Below are 21,095 nucleotides of genomic sequence, written 5' to 3' on the forward strand. Positions count from 1 at the left end.
AGTCAGAACTCTTACTCTTTTTCCTTTCACTTCTAGTATAGAAAGTTATTTTTATAAATACTTGCTTTCATATAGTTTTAAAATGATTTGGTCATTTTACATTTAATTTTTAATCTATCTGGAACTTATTTTAAATCCTGTTAGATAGTGTGTTATCTATTACTGTGCTACGATGTGTGACGACCCCCATGTCCTACGTGGTTCAGGGTTCAGAATCTGGAGAAGGGGCCGCACGCAAATGAAAGAGACGAGACAAGAAATAATAATTTGGAAATTGGGGGGCCAGGCGGGAGCCCATCCCAAGAGGAAGCACTCCGCTTTGGCTCAGGCCTGGCCATCCTTTTATTCAGTTTGGGATACACTTATAGCCCGTTGGCAGGCAAGTTCCAGTAACAGGCAGACTGTCTTATCAGTAAGGATTTACATGACTATCTGGTGGGGAAGTTGCTTCAACTACCATTGGACTAAACAGTGGGTGCATAGCCCTGACCTTTGCCAGGACTCAAGGGTCACCAGCATTCCGGCTCCTTGTCTGCACCTCTCTGCTAGTGAAGACAATGGGTGGCTTCCCGCAATCATGTATTCCCAAATTTAGTGTATTGAAAAAGCACCATTTTAAAAAATATATATTTTTATTAATTTCAGAGAGGAAGGGAGAGGGAGAGAGAGAGAGAAACATCAATGACGGAAGAGAATCATTGATTGGCTGCCTCCTGCAGCCAGCAACCCAGGCATGTGCCCTTGACCGGAATTGAACCTGGGACCTTTCAGTCTGCAGGTTGACTATTCACTGAGCCAAACCCGCTAGGGCACCATTTTTTATCTCAGTGTCTGTGGGTCAGGAATCTCAGTGCAGCGTAGCTGGGTTCTCTGGCTTTGGGTCTTTCACAAGGCTGCAGTCATCTTGAGGCTCAACTAGGAAGGAGCCACTTCCTGGCTCACTCTTGTGGGTCTTGGCACAATTCAATTATTTTTGCCTTTTGGACAAAGACCATAGTTCCTCATGGCTGACTGTTGGTGGCCTCCTTTGGTTCCTGACCACATGGGCCACCTCATAGAGCAGTTTACTACTTGGCAGCCTGATTCCTCAGAGGGAGAGAGGAAGTGAGAAGAAGGCAAGAAAGCACTAGCAAGATGGAAGTCATAGTGTTTTGTAACCTAAGCGTCGAAGTGAAGTCACGTCACTTTTCACTGGTCACTAGAACCAAGTGATGAGGTTCAGCCCACACAAAGGGTGTAAAAAACAGCAGGCTGGAATCACTGAGAGCCACGCAAGAAGGTGCCTATTTCAGATGTCAATATAAATGTACTCTAGATCGTCATCTATTGAGATAGATTTGGCAACTAAGTAGTTGGAAATTTGTTTCTAAAGTCGGAAGTTTGGAACTGAATTTGATTGTTGGAGAATAAGAGGAGTATTAGGAGATCAGTTGCAAGGTGTTAATAATGCTGGAAAAGAAGGAAACTGTTAGAGCAGTGATTTTCAACTGGTGTGCTGCAAGAATTTTTAAGAACATGCAATACCTGGTATTTAGTCGGGGGCGCTGACCTCTTTTCCCTTAGATGGTCAAGTGAAAAAATAGCAGCAGCCTGCACAATAGCCGTCTGGTGTGAGTGAATCAAAATTATATCTAATTGTGTGTGTGTGTCAATTGGCAAAAGATGTAATATATTTTTTGGTGTTCTGCAGAATTTTAGTAATTTGAGTGCCATGAGATGAAAAAGGTTGAAAATCACTGCATTAGAGGAAGATGGTTAGACCTTGGTGATGGATTGGGTGGAGAGTGGTAGTGAGACAAAGAAGTAAAATTGACTTCACTCATCCAGATTTGAAACTTCGGAAAGTCTACAGGAGAAAATGATTTGGGAGTCATGTGATGCATTTGGTTTTAGGTATGTTGAGCTTAACTTGCTGTAATGGGTAAGTGGCATACTCATCCGTACCTTAGACATATAAGGCATTAGAAATGTGGATAATTGCCTTCATAATATTAGAATATTTTTACTTCTGTTATCACATTTAAACCTCACAAAAGTTCTTTAAGGCATTGTTATTCCCATTTTACAGTTGAAGAAAATGGAAATCAAATGAGTTGGCCAAAGTTACATAGCCAGTGAATAGAACTTTTATTCCTAGGTATTAAAAGTACATAAGCTCTCTAAAGGAATGAATAATTATTGATAAATAATTAGTTTTTAGGCCATGGTGGTTTTATCATTTACTAGTGTTCTAACTCATGCAGCAAGTATTTTTGAGCCTCTATCATGTGTGAAGCCCTCTGAAGCTTAAATTAATGTGTATACTTAGAGCAATGAAAGTAGGGACCCCAAGGCTTATTTGGGGAAGATCATGAAAATGAATCAGAAAAGGGAAAAACCTCAGCTTCAATTGCAAAATTTGTCATGATGATCGTTTTTCAAACCAAAGCTGAGAAGTGAATTTAGTAGGTTAGCCTTAAATTTTTGTCTTTCCTGAGTAATTGATACTCATTATGTGTTAGGGTCACTAAAGGAGGGCCCCTTTGGCCTCTTGCGTTCCTCCTTCGGCGACCCTAACATTATGATGTGGTCTTTGATCACCATTTAAGAGGAAAGAAAATTTAATTCTGAATTCTTTCTTCCTTTTTCAAAGTAAATGTTCAAAGTTTATAAAATGTGCATGTTTCCATTTTTATATTCTGCATGTCAGCTGTCAGGAAAATTTACAGATCTGCAGATCTGTCACTTGTTTGTCAAAGTGGACAGAAGAGAACTACCCAGAGGAGGAACTGAAAAGCAAATTGGGTATACGATGGGCCTGCTTTTTCTTATTTAGGCTCTATTTTGGCTAACCACCATTCACAAACAGGCAGATCTTTTTTCTTCATTAGCAGATAGTTGTATGTTTCAGTAAATGGGTAAAAGTCTACAAATGTATAGTATAGAAAGAATTTTTGTGGTCAAACATTATGTCTTCCAGTCTAAATACCCTATTACAAGAAAAGGTACTTATTTACCAATAGGAAAGGAGATCTCCTAAATATAACCTAATGTTTACTGTCTTCTAGTTTTTGCCACTTTTTTTTAGGATGATTTAAAGAAAAAGTCATAAATGTTTCTTTTTTTCTCTGTAGGGGTTAAAGAAAAGTTGAATCTATTTTTCTGTACCCTAATTTTTGTTTTCTTTATCTGGAATCTGCTATAGATGCTAGTAAAAACAATAGAAGGACTACTTGTAGCCATATAACTGAAAACTATAAAACATTGTTCCTGAAATCTAGTGAGAGTTATACCAAGCCTTGAGGAATAAGATCTGGTGTATTATGATATTCTTTAATTTCTTAATATCCATATATTTTTGCTTTACAGGTCTCAATACAGTCCATTTGAGTTAATATTTTCCATAGAAGTTATACTGTATCAGAACTATACAAACAGGTTAACGTTAGACTATGCAAATTAGTCTTTTTAGTCCTTTTCAAAAAAATCACATAGTTTAGGTCCCAGAGAAAATTGTTCATCAAATAAATTTGTGGGAAATTAGGTCTTTTTATTTATTTTTATTTTTTTATTTTTTTATTAAAATGTTTTTATTGGTTTTCAAAGAGGGAGAAAGGGAGAGGGAGAAGAGGGAGATAGAAACATCAATTATGAGAATCACTAATTGGCTGCCTTCTGCACTCCCCACACTGGGGATCGAACCCACAACCCAAGCATGTGCCCTGACTGGGAATCAAACCATGATCTCCAGGTTCATATGTCGACACTCAAACACTGAGCTATGCTTTTTAAACTCTTGTTTTTGCTTTTGAAAACAGTGGAAAATATTCTTATCTTTTATTCATTTTTTATTTTTTAAAAAATAAATCTTTATTGTTCAGATTATTACAGTTGTTCCCCCTTTTCCCCCCCAAAGCTCCCCTCCACCCAGTTCCCACCCCACCCTCTGCCCTTACCCCCGCACTGTCCTCATCCATAGGTGTACACTTTTTGTTGCTGGGTCATACACATGGAAAATGTAGCTATTTCCATCCGCAACGTGTCCCTGTGTTTGGCCACACAGGGACCGTCTCAGCCTCACAGGGATATTCTTATTTTTTAAAGAAGTTTTTATTGATATCCGAGAGAGGAAGGGAGAGGGAGACAGGGATAAAAGCATCAATGATGAGAGAGAATCATTGATCGGCTGCCTCCTGCATGCTCCCCTGACTGGGGATTGAGCCTGAAACCCAGGCACATCCCCTGACCAGGAATTGGGAATTCGAATCCAACTTCCTGGTTCATGGGTCGATGCTTAACCACAGCCACACTGGCCAGGCTGCAAAATATTCTTGATGTAAATCATACTACCTTGAAGAGAGGGAACGTTTTTGTTCCCTTTGAAGGAACATCTTCCCTGTACTGAAACGTCTCCTGTACTGATTTTGCTTAATAAAATGTTTTGTGTCCATACTTATTCAGATTAAACTTAAAACAAAATAGCCTGATTAGCCCTGACCGGTTTGGCTCAGTGGATAGAGCATCGGCCTGGGGACTGAAGGGTCCTGGGTTCGATTCCGGTCAAGGGCATGTACCTTGGTTGCGGGCATATCCCCAGTGTGGGGTGTGCAGGAGGCAGCTGATCGATGTTTCTCTCTCATCGATGTTTCTGGCTCTCTATCCCTCTTCCTTCCTCTCTGTAAAAAATCAATAAAATATATTTTTTTAAAAATAGCCTGATTAAATAGTTACATTATTGCTTTGGCATTACCATTTCTGGGTTTTAGGACAGTTTATAGAGCAATTTAGTTTGCTGGTGAAAGAAGGGATTTTCCTTTTGGTTTATTAGGTGTTGTAACAAAGTATGATTTCCCACTTGGTGTCTCCCTGAACTTGAGTTTTGGCCGGTTTACTTCCGTTGCTATTGTTGAGGCTGGCTAGAAGGTCCCCGGAGGGGATAAACTGAAGTCTGTAGCTGCTACTGGCTGTAGCTGGAAACCCTAGTCTGAGGGATAGAAAGGAGAGAAAACCAGATGAACAAGAGGGAAAACAAGGAAAGAAAAAGGACAGCAAAGAGGTAGAAGGAGGAAGGGAAGGAGCGAGGGAGGGAAGGGAATGGAATGAATTGAGAATGTGATCTGCGAATTCAGGAGAGTCAGATTTGGGGAGAAGCCCAACTGTGTTCTGAGAGGGAAAGAAAGAGACAAGAGTCTATAAAGACAGAAAAGGGGCAGGGGCTTTCAAAGGGATTACATAAATTACTCTGAAAGAGCTGTGATTGGGCTGGCAAGCACACTTCCACTATGCTATACATGATTAATTGCTTATGTCTGTTGCTAGGTGAAAATTTATTTTTTAATAGAAAGTTCAATACTGCAGAGCCAGTTCCAGAAACTGTATCAGTATGTTGCCATTTGGTTTAACCCAGTTTAAATTGTTTCACATGAGGAGGGTGAGTTAGCTCAGCTTCCCAGAGACCTCCAGGCTCTATTTTAGGTTGTTCTCTTGACAATATCAATTTCATTTTGTGGGTTTTCTTTCACATTTTCTCATTTTGATCAAGGTCTTTCCTTAGAAAACATCAGTGGTCAACCATTAGTAACTAGAGTTGGTCCATCTTTAACAAAGCCACATTGATCCTTCATCGCTGGAAGGCTCACACCGGTTTGTCATGTCCCAGGTAGAAGGGAAAGTAATCTCCTGAGTGTACAGTAAGAGAGCTTATGGCCACATTTGACAGTAAAGCTTGTTGGGAGCAGAGCTAAGTCATAGTCCTCGAATCAGAAGTTCCTTGGTAGAGGTGGTCTTAGTCAGATTCATTCATTTTAACATCTTTAGACATTGGGCTACCGTTCCCTAACAGTGACTCTGGTCTCCTTTCAGTAGTGCAGACTTATACATCACTTGATTTCATCTCATGGGTCTGCTGATAATAATTTCAAAAGGAGACTGTCTGTTTTGGGCGAAGGGAGTACATCTTAGGTTGAGCCTTAGGCCAAGGCAGATTAAAAGACTATGTGTTTAAAAAAAAATAAAAAATACTATGGGTTTTGCCAATTGAGTTTGTTGCCATTTATTTATTTATTTATTTTTTTTAGAGATAGTGGAAGGGAGTGGGGAGAGACAGAGAAACATCTGTGTGGGAGAGACACATCGATTGGTTGCCTCCCTGCACTCGCCCAGACCAGGGCTGGGGATTGAGCCTGCAACTGAGGTATGAGGCATGTGCTCTTGACCAGAATTGAATCTCGACCCTTCAGTCTGAGGGCCAATGCTCTCTAACCACTGAGAAACTGGTTAGGGCTTTGCCAGTTGAGTTTCGATTACCTGGTTAGTTTGTTCTACAAGACCAGAGGACTGGGAATGATAAACACAATGGAAATGTTAAATCAGCCAGATCTTACAGATTATGTAATCTGTCCTGTGAAGTGGAGCTCTATGGGATTCCCCAAGTTGGAAAGCTCTTCTCTAAGAGTAATTTACTTACTGCTGAGGCTGTGGCTCTGCCACAAGGGAATGCCTCCACCCAATGAGAAATCATACAAATCTTTCCTAACACAGTTATCCTTGAGAAGGGGGCAACTAAATAAGTCCATTTGTCAGACCTCAAAGAATCCCAAAGGCAAGGTGAAATTCCCCATACAGGTGTGAATGAGTTTTCCAGGGTTGTGCTTGGGACAGCATTAATAGCATACCAGGGAAGTTATCTTTGGAGGTGGCTTTCAGTAGTATTGTGTTCCCCATAAAACCATTTTGTAAGTGTTGGAATGAGTTAAGTCATGTTCATATTGCAATATGTGATGTTGTATGCAATTGGAGGAGTGGTCAGACATTTTTGACCTACTGATATGTTTGTTTTTTTTTAAATATATATTTTATTGATTTTTTACAGAGAGGAAGGGAGAGAGATAGAGAGTTAGAAACATCGATGAGAGAGAAACATCGATCAGCTGCCTCCTGCACATCTCCCACTGGGGATGTGCCCGCAACCCAGGTACATGCCCTTGACCGGAATCGAACCTGGGACCTTTCTGTCCGCAGGCCGACGCTCTATCCACTGAGCCAAACCGGTTTCGGCATACTGATATGTTTCTTTTGGGGTCAAATTTATAGCCTTGTTCTAACCATTTCTTTCTATATTTTGTCAAACAGCTAGATCCTGTTTTTATTGATTTCAGAGAAAGGGGAAGGGAAAGATAGAAACATCAATGATAAGAAAGTATCATTGACTGGCTGCCTTCTGCACAATTCCCACCAGGGATGGAGCCCGAAACTGGGGCAGGTGCCCTGACCGGGAATCGAACTGTGACCTCCTGGTTCATGGATCGATGCTCAACCACGGAGCAACACTGGCCGGGCCATAATGTTTTCTTTAAATCTCCAGTTATTTCAGCTGGTAGCATATGTACTTTTGTTAGGGGCTAAGATTGTTCTAATGCTGCTAATTCAGCAACAGCAGCCAAATGATTATCTCCACTTTCGTCAGTGTTTGCCATTAAATGTCCAGGGATTTTTATGATTGCTAAAGATGTAGGTAATTGGATAGCCTCTAAGAGTTCTAAAACATAACTGTATTTTATCCTTTGTCCAGAAGAAGTCAGGGATCCTCTCATTTCCAGAGCATACCAAAGTTCTGGGCAACACCAAAAACATACCTGCTGTCAGTATAAATGTTAGCCATCTTTGGCCAAATTGCAAGTTCAAAGTAATGTATAGAACAGAAGTTGCCTGAGGCATTGGACTGGCTTCAGTGGTTTTATTTAGAGAGATGATTGCATAGCTTGCTTGATAGTGGCCTATTTCATCCTTTAGGTAAGAACCATCAGTAAACCAAACTAATTCAGCATTGTCAAGAGATGTTTTCTGTAAATCAATTCAAGGAGCTAGTAGTCAGCCTCTTAATGTCAGGGAGTCATGAGGGCTTTCATCAGAGCGGGAGAGTATCAGGGTTCAGAGTATTACAGTGAGCAGTAGTCACATTAGATGGAGACAATAAAAGAAGTTTATAGCATGCTTGCAGATAGGCTCCATGAGGCACATAAAGACTTAGTGGAGAGCCTATTATTATCTTTTCTACATGCTGAATTGGCAGTGGCTACAAGTAGCTCTCATATAGAGAAGGAGACCTTTGGCTGCCAGATCTAATTGTTGGCTGCAGTATCCAGGGGGTCCATGTTGGTTTCCATGTTGACTTCCATGTCATTGGGCCAAAACACCTATTGCATTTCCTTCTCTTTCATGGATGAAAAGGAAAAAGGGCAATTGATAATTAGACGACTTTCTCTATGAGCCCAGATTAGCTAATAGAGGTCAGAGAACCCTGGCTCATGTTTGGATATGAGCAGAAATACTCTGGCAAACACAATAATGGGGTCCACAATAATGGCACTAGGGAAATCTTTAATACTGGCATGGAGCTCAGTTTTAGTCCATGGGCTTATAAGAAATAAGGGGTTGCTATCCTGGGCCAGACCCATCCAATGGTTTGACTTTAAATGGGGCGGTAAGAGCCTCGGGTTCATTGTTGTGGACAGGGAAGTCATTCAGTGAAGGGTTAAGAGGGGGGAGGACCGGCTAGCAGCAAAGAGCAAAAGGTGTAGATAATGAGACTCGTGGTGTAAAGTTCCATAAACTCACTTCTACTCAGGCCAGAAACATGCCAGTAGGATGGTTTTGAGCTATCTTCGAACATTTAAAAGTTTTTTTTCAAACTTAATAAGCCTCTGAGATAACTCAGTTTGCTTTGGTTACTATATAATTTGTGTCTTGGAGGGAAACAATTTTTGAGTCACTTATGTGTTTGGAGGCTTCAGAATGCCAATTAAAATATGCTTCCCATTCATATTGCTTATTTTTATTTTTAAAATTTTTTAAAATATATTTTTATTGATTTCAGAGAGGAAGGAAGAGGGAGAGAGAGATAGAAACATCCATGATGAGAGAGAATCATGGTGGATCGGCTGCCTCCTTCTCGCCCCCCACTGCGGATCGAGCCCATAACCCGGGCATGTGCCCTTGACCGGAAGCAAACCTGGGACCTTTCAGTTAGCAGGCCGATGCTCTAACCATTGAGCAAACTGTCTAGGGCCAGGTTGCTTAGTTTTATAGTCTTTCCAACTGACTGTGCAGAGAGAGAAACAGAGGAGAGATTGATTGACTGCCTCCTACATACCCCCTACTGGGGATCGAGCCTGCAACCCTGGTATGTGTCCTGACCTGGAATTGAACTGGTGACCTCCTATGGCATGGAACAACACAGTCAACTGGGCCATACCGGCTGGGCAGCACTGAACATTCTTTGTTTTTTTTAAAATATATTTTTATTGATTTTAGAGAGGAAGGGAGAGGGAGAGAGAGAGAGAAACATCAATAAAGAGAGAGAATCATTGATAGGCTGCCTCCTGCACACACCATACTGGGGATTGAGACCACAACCTGGACACATACCCCACATGTCCTGACCGGTAATTGAACAGTGACCTCCTGGTTCATAGGTCAATGCTCAACCACTGAGCCATGCCAGCTGGACTCATCACTGATGTTTCTATCTCTCCCTCTGCTTTCCTCTCTGAAATCAATAAAAATATTTTAAAAAGCACACAAATAAAACAAAAGATAAGTCTCTGTGTCCAACCCAAACCACGTGTGGGAACGCGGTTCAGAGTATGCTAGATGTTCAAGGCTAATTTGAGAGTAGGGGCCCTGTCCAGAGTACGCCAGATGTTCAAGGCCAATCTGACTGTGGGAATCCTAATCGTGTTCAAGGCTAATTTACTATATGCAGGTGCAAAAGCAAGGATGCAGCAAGCACAGGCGTACCTTTCTGTAGCCCAAATACTGAGGTCACTATTTGGCATAAAGCCTCTTTTGTTTGAGCTTATCCTATACTAGAGGCCTGATGCACGAAATTCGTGCAAGGGGCTCGGCCCTCGCAGCCCCAGCTTCGTCTGGAAGGTCGTTCAGCTGTCCAGTCTAATTAGCATATTACACTTTTATTATTATAGATGACTTCTTATGTCTTCTCTGTCCAATACCCTGCATCCAAGGAGGTCCAGTCCCTGGCAGAGGGACTTGGACCCAACAATTGGCATAGTGGAGCAGAATTCAAGGAGTGAGTACTCCAACAATTGGCACAGCGAGCAGGGTTCAGGAGTATGTGCAGACTCAGGAGCGAGTGCTCCCGACACCATGCTACCTTATTATTGGGTAGCATGTATGTCCCACAGGTCCCTTAAATTCAGCATAAGTTGGAACAAATCCAAAACTTCCTCTATCATCCTAATTTCTCTGAAGCATTACTATCTACACAGTGTTCCATCTGGAAATCTGGATGTTGTCTTTGTTCCTTCTCTCGTACCCTTATTCTCACTTTTGTTCTCTTTCTCACTTTACATCTAATCAATCAAGACCAATAACTTCAACCTCAATCACTATTTAATCCTGCCTTTTTTTAGTGAACCTTGTATCTTCAACTAAATTCCTTTCATTTCTATGACAGCTAAAAACAGTCTCGGTGTGTCTCCTTTCCAGTAGGAGCCCTTCTTACTGTCTTTTTCTTCAGGAGACATAATTCTTTAGATTATGGATTAGGGTTGGAGAATTACCTTTTTAAAAAATTTTCCCATTCTTTTCAATGGATTTTCAGAATGCTTTGCATTTAAAAGATACTGGTAATTGTGTTGAACTGAAATAAAAGGGTTCAAAGCTGTTCAAAAATAGGGTAAAGGTGAGTGAGTGAGTGAGTGGTGTGTGTGTGTGTGAGATGGCGTGATGGAATACTACACAGCCATAGAAAAGAATGAAATCTTGTCATTTGTGACAAAATGGATGGTGCCTTGAGGGTATAATGCTAAGGGAGATAAGAGAGATGGAGAAAGGTACATACTGTATGATTTCACTCATATATGGAATCTAAAAAACAAAAACAAGCTCATAGATAAAGAGAATAGATTGGTGGTTATCAGAGGGGAATGGGGTTGGGGGATGTGTGACAGGGGTTAAGGGGTCAATTGTACAGTGATAGATGGTAACTAGACTTTTGGGGGTTATTTTGTGGCATATACTGATTCAAATTATAATGTGGTATACCTGAGACTTATTTTAAAGCTATGTATCTTCCTTAAGTCTGATAAAGAAGGGGAAACTAAGAAATAAATGTGTTATAGCAATGGAGATTTAGGAATTGAAGCAATAATTGTTAAGGCTTATAGAAGGAGATGAGCCTCAGACTAAATATAATAATGCCACTTGGCATAATTCAGTTAATCAACTATTTTTCTAGACTGTCAGCTTCTAGAGCTAATCCCAATTAAATGTTAACGAATTTAAAAGATCAGAATATACACAATTTGTTGAGTGGTAGAGTTGAGGGAGGACTGATGAAGAAATTAACCTTTTCATGACTTATTTTTTAGTGTATTAGTCTTTTGGACCATCATGTTTTCCTTCATAGAGCACAAAATAGGAGTATGGTATAATCAGATATGGGGTGTATTTCCACTTTAACAACTAGATTTAATTCATATTAACAGGTATATTAAAATATAAAAATTAGCACATTTTAAATGGGAGCAAAGCTTGAGGATTAAAGGTATTCCATGATAACTCAATTATAAAGAAGTAAAAGAAAGGAAAAGTGAACAAAAGAGACAAGCCTACAACGCTCTTTATTCTGGCCACCAGATGGCACAGTTGTTCCACGTCAGCTGGTTGCACTGACTACAGAAGGGGAAGGATGAGAGAGGAGAGACTGCATAACCTGCTGTTCTAAAGAACAGGATGTTCTTAAGTTGGTGCTTTGTAACCTCAGATAGTGAATGCTTTATATAGTAAAAGCAGGCAGCAATTTATAATCACATGTTCAAATCTCTGATTCTTTAGAGGCTGGCTTTATGTTACTGTCAAATAAAGTATATCATCTCATAATTTTTGTGAGAAAGTTAACTCTTTTTAGATATAACCATCAACAAAATATTAATAACATTAAAAACTGAACATTACTATACTGTGAAATATGAAAATATACTTATATTTATTTTTTAATCCTCGGCCAAGGATATGATTTTATTGATTTTAAAGAGAGAGAGAGGAAGGTAGAGAAGGGGGCGGGGGGGGGGGGGGGGGGAGAGAAGAGAGAGTAACATTTATCAGTTGCCTCCTGTGCACCCTGACTGGGGGTCAAACCTGCAACCTAGGTATGTGCTCTGACCGGGAATCAAACCCTCGACCTTTTGGTGTACAGGACAATGCTCCAACCAAGTGAGCCACCCAGCCGGGGCTACTTTGATTTTATTTAGTGAATGATGCTACTGAAATTGTACTTTTAAAAATTTATTGATAGCTGTTAAATAACTTAGATATGAGGAATACCTTTCTTTAGTAATATGAGAAACTGAACAAAGGTAAAGGAGATGAGGCATTATCTTTGATTGCTTTCAGATGCAAATTTTATTTTTCTCAGTTGTAGATAGTGTACTTTGAATTGTTTTTTCTCCGTCTTCTTTTTTCTGGGTATACTTTGCATTTTCTCCACATTGCACATGTGCATTTGAAGAATACATATAGTCCTAGAACCAGAGAAATTGAACCATAATTGAGTTCTAATGCTTTTATTACACACTAATAGCTATGTAATGAGACTTGGTGTAGAGATTTACAGAGCCTAAATAAATAAATATTATTCAGGTTATGGAGCTATAGGACAGAGTGGACAAAGAATATATTGTTAAATTGAGGTATAATTGACATATTACATTATAGTAGTTTTGGGCACACGACATAATGATTTGATGTTTGTATATACAGTATTGTGAAATGATCACCACAATAAGTGCAGTTAACATCCATCACTACACATAGTATCACATTTTTTTCTTGTGATGAGAACTTTTAAGTTCTATTTTGGTAACTTTTAAATATAAAATACAGTATTATTAACTATAGTCACCATGCTGTATCTTACATCCCCAGGACTTAATTATTTTATAACTGGAAGTTTGTATCTTTTACCCATCCATCCCCCAACCCACCAATCTCTTTTTTTTGGATCTCTTTTTTTTTGGTTTGTGTGTGATATATATTTATATATAGATATATATATAGATATATATTTTAATTGATTTCAGAGAGGAAGGGAGAGGGAGAGAGAGTTAGAAACATCAATGATGAGAATCATGGATTGGCTGCGTCCTGCACGCCCCCCATGGGGAATCGAGCCCACAACAATACTGAATCAAACTGTGATCTCCTGATGATCAACCACTGAGCCATGTGGGCTGGACATCAATCTCTTCTTTGTATTAGAGTTCTTTCTCCCCTTCTCACTTCTTCTCCTCTTCCTCCTCCTCATTCTCCTCTTTCCACATATAAGTGAAGGAATGTTTTGAGGACAAGAACAGTTGAGGGACTCTGAGCTATGCATTAAATATCTAAAACAGGAAGGGAAATTACTTTTGGGCAGAGTCCAGGGGCATTGGGATTCCTGTGGTCCCAAAGAACTGTTTAAGCCTGAAGACGGGGAAAGATGTGAGAGCCAGCAATTTAAGTATCTCTGCCTTTTCAAGTACTGGTGGAACTGAAAGAATTAACTTTGCTCTGACCTGGGACTGGGAGTAGAGGAACTCTAGTAAAAACCCAAGGGGCTGTTTTTTGTTTGTTTGTTTGTTTGAACAAAGTGTAGCTTTTTATTGAATGTGTTACAAAAGAGGTTTGGTCAAAAAGACCAAAGCCCATGTCATCATCAGACTCCTCAGATTCTTCTTTCTTTGCCTCCACTTTCTGCTCCTCAGCTGGGGCAGCAGTTTTAACATGTCAGAATACATATGTAATTATCAGAACATCAGGCCGGCATTTTAGAAGTAGACAAAGCTTTATCTTCTTGAGATTAATGACCTTATGAAACCAAAAGGACCTGAGCCATTTTACTTAACATTAATAAATAGTGTCTTGCTAGCCTTACAATGGAAGAAAGATACAGAAAAACCCCCACATATTTAATCATGGGATCAGTTCTCTATTTTCAGATTTGATCTTTATTTTCAAGCACTTTGAAGAAATGAGATTAGAAAGGCACCCCACATTGAGTTTATTCCTGAAACACCCCCCTACTCGCTCTCTAATAATAACTGCTAGAATCTTATAGTCAGTTTGGTTATTTTGTTTGCCTGAGAATGTCCTTATCTTCAACCCTTTTCATCTGTCATTCAGATCAATCTAAATCTTTTTTGGACTTTATTATATTGGATGTGTCCACTCTCCCTTGCTCTTTTGCCTTTGATGTTTCAAAGGTGACCGATTGCCTGGTTAGCTGAAATTTTACTAAATATGCTGCATGACTCAGGGATAGTAGAAAAAATAAATGTTTAATATCCATTGCATTTTATAGTGTAAAGTTAAAATTTTAGGTACCTTTAAAAGGAGTTCTTAATGTAATTTATAAAATAAAAAGCCCATATATAAAAAAGATATGACAATATATTTTCCTAAGTAGAAGGAAACTTAAAATGTTGGAAAAGAAATATCAGTGAGATATTTTCTATGAACCACTAAAACAGAACTTATCTGCAAAAACTGAAAAAAGAGGGCAGTAAGTAAAGAAATTCAGTTGTGGTAAGGCTAATGATACAGGTCCCAAATAAAACCTTTCCAGTGGCAAGACTTGTAGTGAGCATTTTGCCTCATGCCTGTACAGGGTGAGGAAGTGGGAATTAGCTGTCACACTTTTATCCAAAACAGGATCTTCACTGTGGGAGCCCAAGCAATCAGAGGCAGTACGGATTGGCCTCTTGTGTGTCTTATCAGAGTGAGGAAGCACTACTCGATATAGAGACCTTTTTTAGTTTATTCTAGAACCGTAAAACTACATTTTTTTTCTTCAGCACTGATAATTGTTATAAAATATTTTTATATTTATAGTATATCTGTTTATACTTACATAGTTTTATATTTATATAATGGTTTTATATTTGAAATAGTACAATATACTAGAGGCCCGGTGCACGAAATTTGTGCAATGTGGGGGGGGTGTCCCCAGCCTGGCCTGTGCCCTCTTACAGTCCAGGAGCCCTGCGATCAATCGCCCCAAAGAGGTAGGCCCTGCCCACCCATCCGGGGCTCCTTGATGGATTGCCCCAAAGAGGTAGGCTGGAGCCGGGGGTCTGCCTCTGTGCCGTGCAGCTTGCTGTGCAGATCCGCCAGGTCCCGCCTCCTCTGTGCCACACACGCAGCATCAAGTCCCCGCCCACCCACGCGTGTCTGCTGTGCACGCAACCTCCTGGTGATGGATTGTGAGGGCATCACGGCATGATGGTGTGAGGGCATGGCAACCATTTGCATATTAGCTCTTTATTATATAGGATAATAATTTATGTTAGTTATACTTGTTTTGAGGAAATCTGGTAAAATAAAGTCCCAAGCATATGAAATTTGAGGGTTTAAATACCTCTATTTATTAACCTATAAATTTTACTTTTGAAGAAAGTTTGAGGCATTTGTAGAACAAATATGTCTATAGCTATTTTTTTAAATAAAAAATGGTATTAGAAGCATTCAGAATGTCAACAAAATAGCTGCAACTTTTTCTGCAATTACAGAGTGGTATTCAGCAGAACAACAATGATTTCGTATAAGCTGCATTAGAGACAACTGAAGATGGAAAACTACCATCCCCATACATAACTAATTTGTGCTGTGCACCAACAAGAACCTACTTTAAATTTTCATGCCAATTTACAACCCCCATACAGTACCAGGCAAGGTTAGTGGCTATTGAAAATGCCACCAGGACAGGGCTAGCTAAAGACACATTTGGTAGTGTGTTGACTATACAAAAAAAGACACTGTACAGTTTAAAAACAAATCTTTTTTTTTAAAATATATTTTATTGATTTTTTACAGAGAGGAAGGGAGAGAGATAGAGAGTTAGAAACATCGATGAGAGAGAAACATCGATCAGCTGCCTCCTGCACATCTCCTACTGGGGATATGCCCGCAACCCAGGTACATGCCCTTGACCGGAATCGAACCTGGGACCTTTCAGTCCCCAGGCCGACGCTCTATCCACTGAGCCAAACCGGTTTCGGCTAAAAACAAATCTTACATAGCCTTACATTTCAATTTTTTTCTTTAAAAGGAGTGAGTTGTGTACAGAGCCGGTTAAATGCTTTATAGACAAGAAAAAAAAAAACTGCGCTAGAACCAACTTACTCATCATCATCATCTTCTTTATCATCTTCATTTTGCTCCTCCTCTGCCTCCTCATCGTCTTCCTCGTCTTCTTCCTCTTCCTTCTTTTTCTTGTTATTTTCAGCCTTGACAACTCCGTTTTTGGCAGCATCAGGCTTTCCTTTAGCTCGGTCTGCAGCAATGTCCTTTTCATGTTTCTCCTTCAGCTTAGCAGCCTTCTTTTCATGAGGCTGCTTGTCATCTGCAGCAGTGTTGTTCCACATCTCTCCCAGCTTCTTGCAGCATCACCAATGGATAGGCCAGGATGCTCTCCTTTGATTTTGGGGCGATTCTCAGAACAAATCAAGAAAAAGGCTGAAGGCGGCCTCTTGGGTGCATTGGGATCCTTGGACTTCTTTTTTGTTTCCCCTTAAGGAGGAATATAAATTTTCATTTCTCTCCTATATAACCGGCCTTGTCCACTTTTGCCTTGTCTTCAAATTTTCCTTTCTCCTTAGCAGACATGGTCTTCCACCTCTCTGAGCACTTCAAGTTGAATGAAGCATCTGGGTGCTTCTTGTGTTCCTCCCGGCAAGTTTGCACAAAGAAAGCACACGATGACATTCTGCCTCTCGGCCTCTTAGGATCTCCTTTGCCCACATTTAATTCCTTTCCCTCAGCGAGCACACAGTCACCCAGTGCAGCTCGCATTGCCCGGTGCTGTCTCTGTGGAGCTCAGTGTACTGCAATCCTATAGCTCTTTTTAAAACTAGACAGTTAACTTCCTGATATTTCTTGTAATTTTCACTGACTTTGGCACTCTGATTTTTTGAAACAGTGATCACATGGAAAGTGTATGCGGCTACTTGATGAAGTACACCAACCTTGTCACTGGGTGGCAGTACAGGTAAGTGTGATTATTCTATGACGTATCATTCTCCTAAGAGACCAGAATTAGGGATGGTAATTTTATTCTGCTATTACTAAAGTATAAACAGGTCTGGGAAAGCTTTTAGGGAAAGGTTTATCATGTTTTCTAAAAGTCTGATGGCTTTCTTCTCTTTTTTAGAGGGTGGAGGAGTTGACATCTTCCAAATGACAGCCTCCAAATGCCTCAGAAGTTACTATTATCTTAGAATTAGAATCACTTGTTTACTATTATCTTAGGATTAGAATCACTTGTTAATATTCCATTGTATGTATATACCACATTTTATTTACTTATTTATCTGTCAGTGGACTTTTGGGTTGCTTTTATCTTTTGACTATTGTAAATAATGCTGCTATGAATATTGCTGTACAAATATTTGAATCCTGGATTTCACTTCTTTGTGTATATATCCAGAAATGGAATTGCTGGAGCATATGCTAATTCTGTATTTAACTTTTTGGGGAATCTCCATACCATTTTCCCTAGTGGCTACACCATTTTACATTTCCACCAGCAATGCATAAGGGTTCCAGTTTCTCTACATCCTCACCAACACTTATACACTTATTTTCTTTCTTTTTTTTTTTTAATAGTCATTTTAGTGGGTGTGAAGTGTATCTCCTTGTGGACTTTAAACTTTTAAAAAATGATAATGCTAGAATTTGAACTCAAACAGTTCTAAATCCAAAGTCTGTGTTTTTATATTATATCATATTGCTTCTAATTCATATGTCATTTGGAGACTTCTGCTTTGGACTATGATAGAATAACAGTTTAATCATGATAGAATATCAGAACCTGAATTTTCCTTCTTACCTTAAACAACTATAAAATGAGTTATATGAAAAAATGATTTTCAGACATTGTAAAGAATAGTAGAAGCACTGATAAAAATGTGATTGTTTAAAAGAGACGACAGTTTGGGCTATGCTTAGTTTGAAATAATATTAGGGAGTCCAAATAGAGGTAATGTGCAGAAACTTGGAGGTCATATGAAAGGTCAAAACTGGAGATGAACAGTTAGAAGGGGATTGTTCTTATTGAAGTGAAAAGGGCAGTTCCGCAGGGTTCTCATCTTTTATTTAAAAAAAAAAAAGTCAAGGGAGACTTTTCATTTTGTATTTTTCCACCTCGGTTTTTTGGTAATTTGTTGGAGGCTTACATATTCAAATGACATACAAAATATTAATTTTTAAAAATTTTGTCACTTTGCTCTTAGCTCTATTCTTGGTTCTCTTTCTTTTTTCTTAAATATATTTTTTTATTGATTTAAGGGAGAGGAAAGGAGAGGAAGAGAGATAGAAACATTGATGAGATAGAAACTTTGATTTAATACCTTTTAAGCTCATACCTCATACTGGGGATTGAGCTTGCAACCTGGGCATGTGCCCTGACTGGGAATTAAACTTCGACCTCCTGGTACATGGGATGATGCTCAACGAACTGAGCTATAAAGCCCTGGCTCTTTGTCCTCTTTGTTATAAGGAGAATAAGTTAACTTTCTCCCCAAATATTCAACAACTTTCATTCATATAATATCATAGAATATTATTGAGAAAGTCTCAGAATGGAACATAGTAAGAAAGCTCCAAAACATACCCAAGTATATAAGGTTTAGTACAAGCATGTCAAACTCGTGGCCGTCGGGCTACATGCCTCATTTATTTAACATGCTTGGTTTAGTATATGTTCAAGATGGCATTTCTGGTCAGTGACAACTTGAGAATGTGGGAAGAAGGGGCAGGTGTTTGTATCATTGTACAGGGAGCCTGTTATAAAGATTTATTGGCCACTGGTTGCCTGGGGAGTTAGCCTCCTGACCCACGTAAACATTCTAGGATAGGGAGAGGCATTGACTCTACCAGTATAATCCCTCCAGCTGTGTAAGAGGCCCATTTTAGTAGCGCCAGAAAGTGTGGGGATGATGATGACAATTTCCTATTTGCTACTAAAAACACAGAATCTATTACCATCTTCCCCATCAGAGAGAGATCTCACCTTGTTAATTTGACTGCTGTAGGCCAACTTTAGAAAACATTTGCATCTTCCGTTTTCGGTCACCTTGGTACAGCAGAGATATACCGGGTCCTCAGCATGGAACATGTAGATTGAAGGATCAAAGAGGAACAGAAAGGTTAAGACCATGTTAAGGGACCCCATGTTAAGGGCTTAGTAGCTCAGTTTCTTTGGCATGTCTAGCCACTTTTGTCCTTGTGCTACATGTGAAGCCTCTAACAAAAGCACTGCACCTGTGTCAGATATTCAAGAGTTTCCCTGCAGTCCATGTTATTTGACTAAAGGCAACTTAGAGCAATTTAGAACTTGACTTAGAAATCTGGCATGGGCATACTTATAACTGCTTGCTCTGTGATGTATTGCCCTAGGAAAGTACACAGCAACAAGATCCTCTTCTGAACCCACCTCCTTCCACCTTCAACTAAAATACCTGAAGATGAGATAACTTCCCATTTGGCTTAGAAGTTTATACATACACTTAACATTACAGCTCTGGGATGGTTGGAACAAAGCACATGGTTACCTTTCCTTCCAAAATCTTGACTAACGTTTATTCTTATCATTATAAGATAAACTTCTGAGTCAGAATATTTTTGGATTAAAGTTGCTTTTCAGAATACTTCACGTAAGTTGTGGACTAAAGTTTAGTTATTTTCCCCAAACTGGCAGTCTTTGTTATTTTGAAAATGCAGAAAAAGGACAATTTACTTAATTGCCAAAATAACAGTATTTTCTTTTAACAACTTAGGTGAATTTTCTGCAGGTGAAGATTTATAAAAAGCTGAATCTTTTTTTTAAATACATTTTTATTGATTTCAGAGAGGAAGGGAGAGGGAGAGATAGAAACATCAATGATGAGAGAGAATCATTGATTGGCTGCCTCCTGCACACCCCCTACTGAGGATTGAGCCTGCAACCCAGGCATGTGCCCTTGACTGGAATCGAAACTGGGACCTTTCAGTCCGCACGCAGGCCAACGCTCTATCCACTGAGCCCAACCGGCTAGGGCAAAAAGCTGAATCTTAAATTTCCCTGACACGCTTAGCCTTTGTTTAATATTTCGTTAGCTAATTGGTTAGGCCAGTGGTCAGCAAACTGCGGCCCCTTGAGTGTAGCTTTTCCACAAAATACCACATGCGGGCGCGCACATACAGTGCGATTGAAACTTCGTGGCCACACTCAAGGGGCCAAAGAGCTGCATGTGGCTCGCAAGCCGCAGTTTGTCGACCACTGGTAGGCCAACTGGCTAAAAATGCCTCAATCATCGCTTCTCGGCCTTTTGGCTAAGATCAAGTGTAGTATCTGTTCTTATCAGTGTAATATCTGTTACGTCCTCTATCTGAGGACAATATATTAAATGGATTTTTGGAATTAGGAGATGGAATAGGAGCTTGCTCCGTCCACTCCACACATCGATCTGGTATTGCAGTACCTCCAGGAACGGTGCACAAAAAATAAAAATAAATTAAAATGCCTCAATCAAGAGTCTATACACTTCTGGAAAAATAGCTTTGTTAAGTTCCTCACTATGCAGATTGCCTCTTTATCTCCTTTTTTAATATCTTGTAAAATATCTCTCCTTAGAACGGGTGAAGGGAGAATATTTGGGATTAACCCATGTATAATGAAAGATAGCTCGAAGTGCTCTGTTATTGCAAGTGGGTTCATAGCATCAGCTTGGTGTTAGATAATCAGTTATTGGCTTAATGTGATAAATGGTTATCTTTTTTCAGAAATAAAGTATTTTAAATTAAGTATTTACATTTTTTAGACATAATGCTGTTGCATGCTTAGTAGACTGCAGTGTAGTATAACTGTAACTTTTATGTGCACTGGGAAACCAAAGAAGTTTGTGACTTGCTTTATTACAATATTCACTTTATTGCGATAGCATGGATCCAAACCCTTAATATCTCTGAGGTATGCTTGTATTGGGAAGTGATCACCACAGTAAGTCTAGTTAACATTCGTCCCATACAAAGTTACACTTTCTTTTCTTGTGATAAGAACTTTTAAGACCTACTGTCTT

General features: G+C 39.5%; 1 protein-coding gene and 1 pseudogene across 2 annotated transcripts in view; one reads left to right on the plus strand and one right to left on the minus strand.

The window, feature by feature from the left end:
* Nucleotides 1-21,095, plus strand: part of OSBPL11 (oxysterol binding protein like 11) — an 82,884-nt gene that overhangs the window by 4,657 nt on the left and 57,132 nt on the right. The window contains exon 2 of the mRNA XM_081085388.1: nucleotides 16,958-17,026. Coding sequence (XP_080941514.1) covers nucleotides 16,958-17,026 — 69 coding nt within the window. The remainder of the gene's footprint in view (nucleotides 1-16,957; nucleotides 17,027-21,095) is intronic.
* On the minus strand, nucleotides 16,158-16,770 carry LOC308515008 (high mobility group protein B1-like; annotated as a pseudogene). The gene has a single exon. The product of its transcript is annotated as a high mobility group protein B1-like (transcript).

This window comes from Myotis nattereri (assembly GCF_964212035.1).
Source record: "Myotis nattereri genome assembly, chromosome: 3".
Taxonomy (NCBI): Eukaryota; Metazoa; Chordata; class Mammalia; order Chiroptera; family Vespertilionidae; genus Myotis; species Myotis nattereri.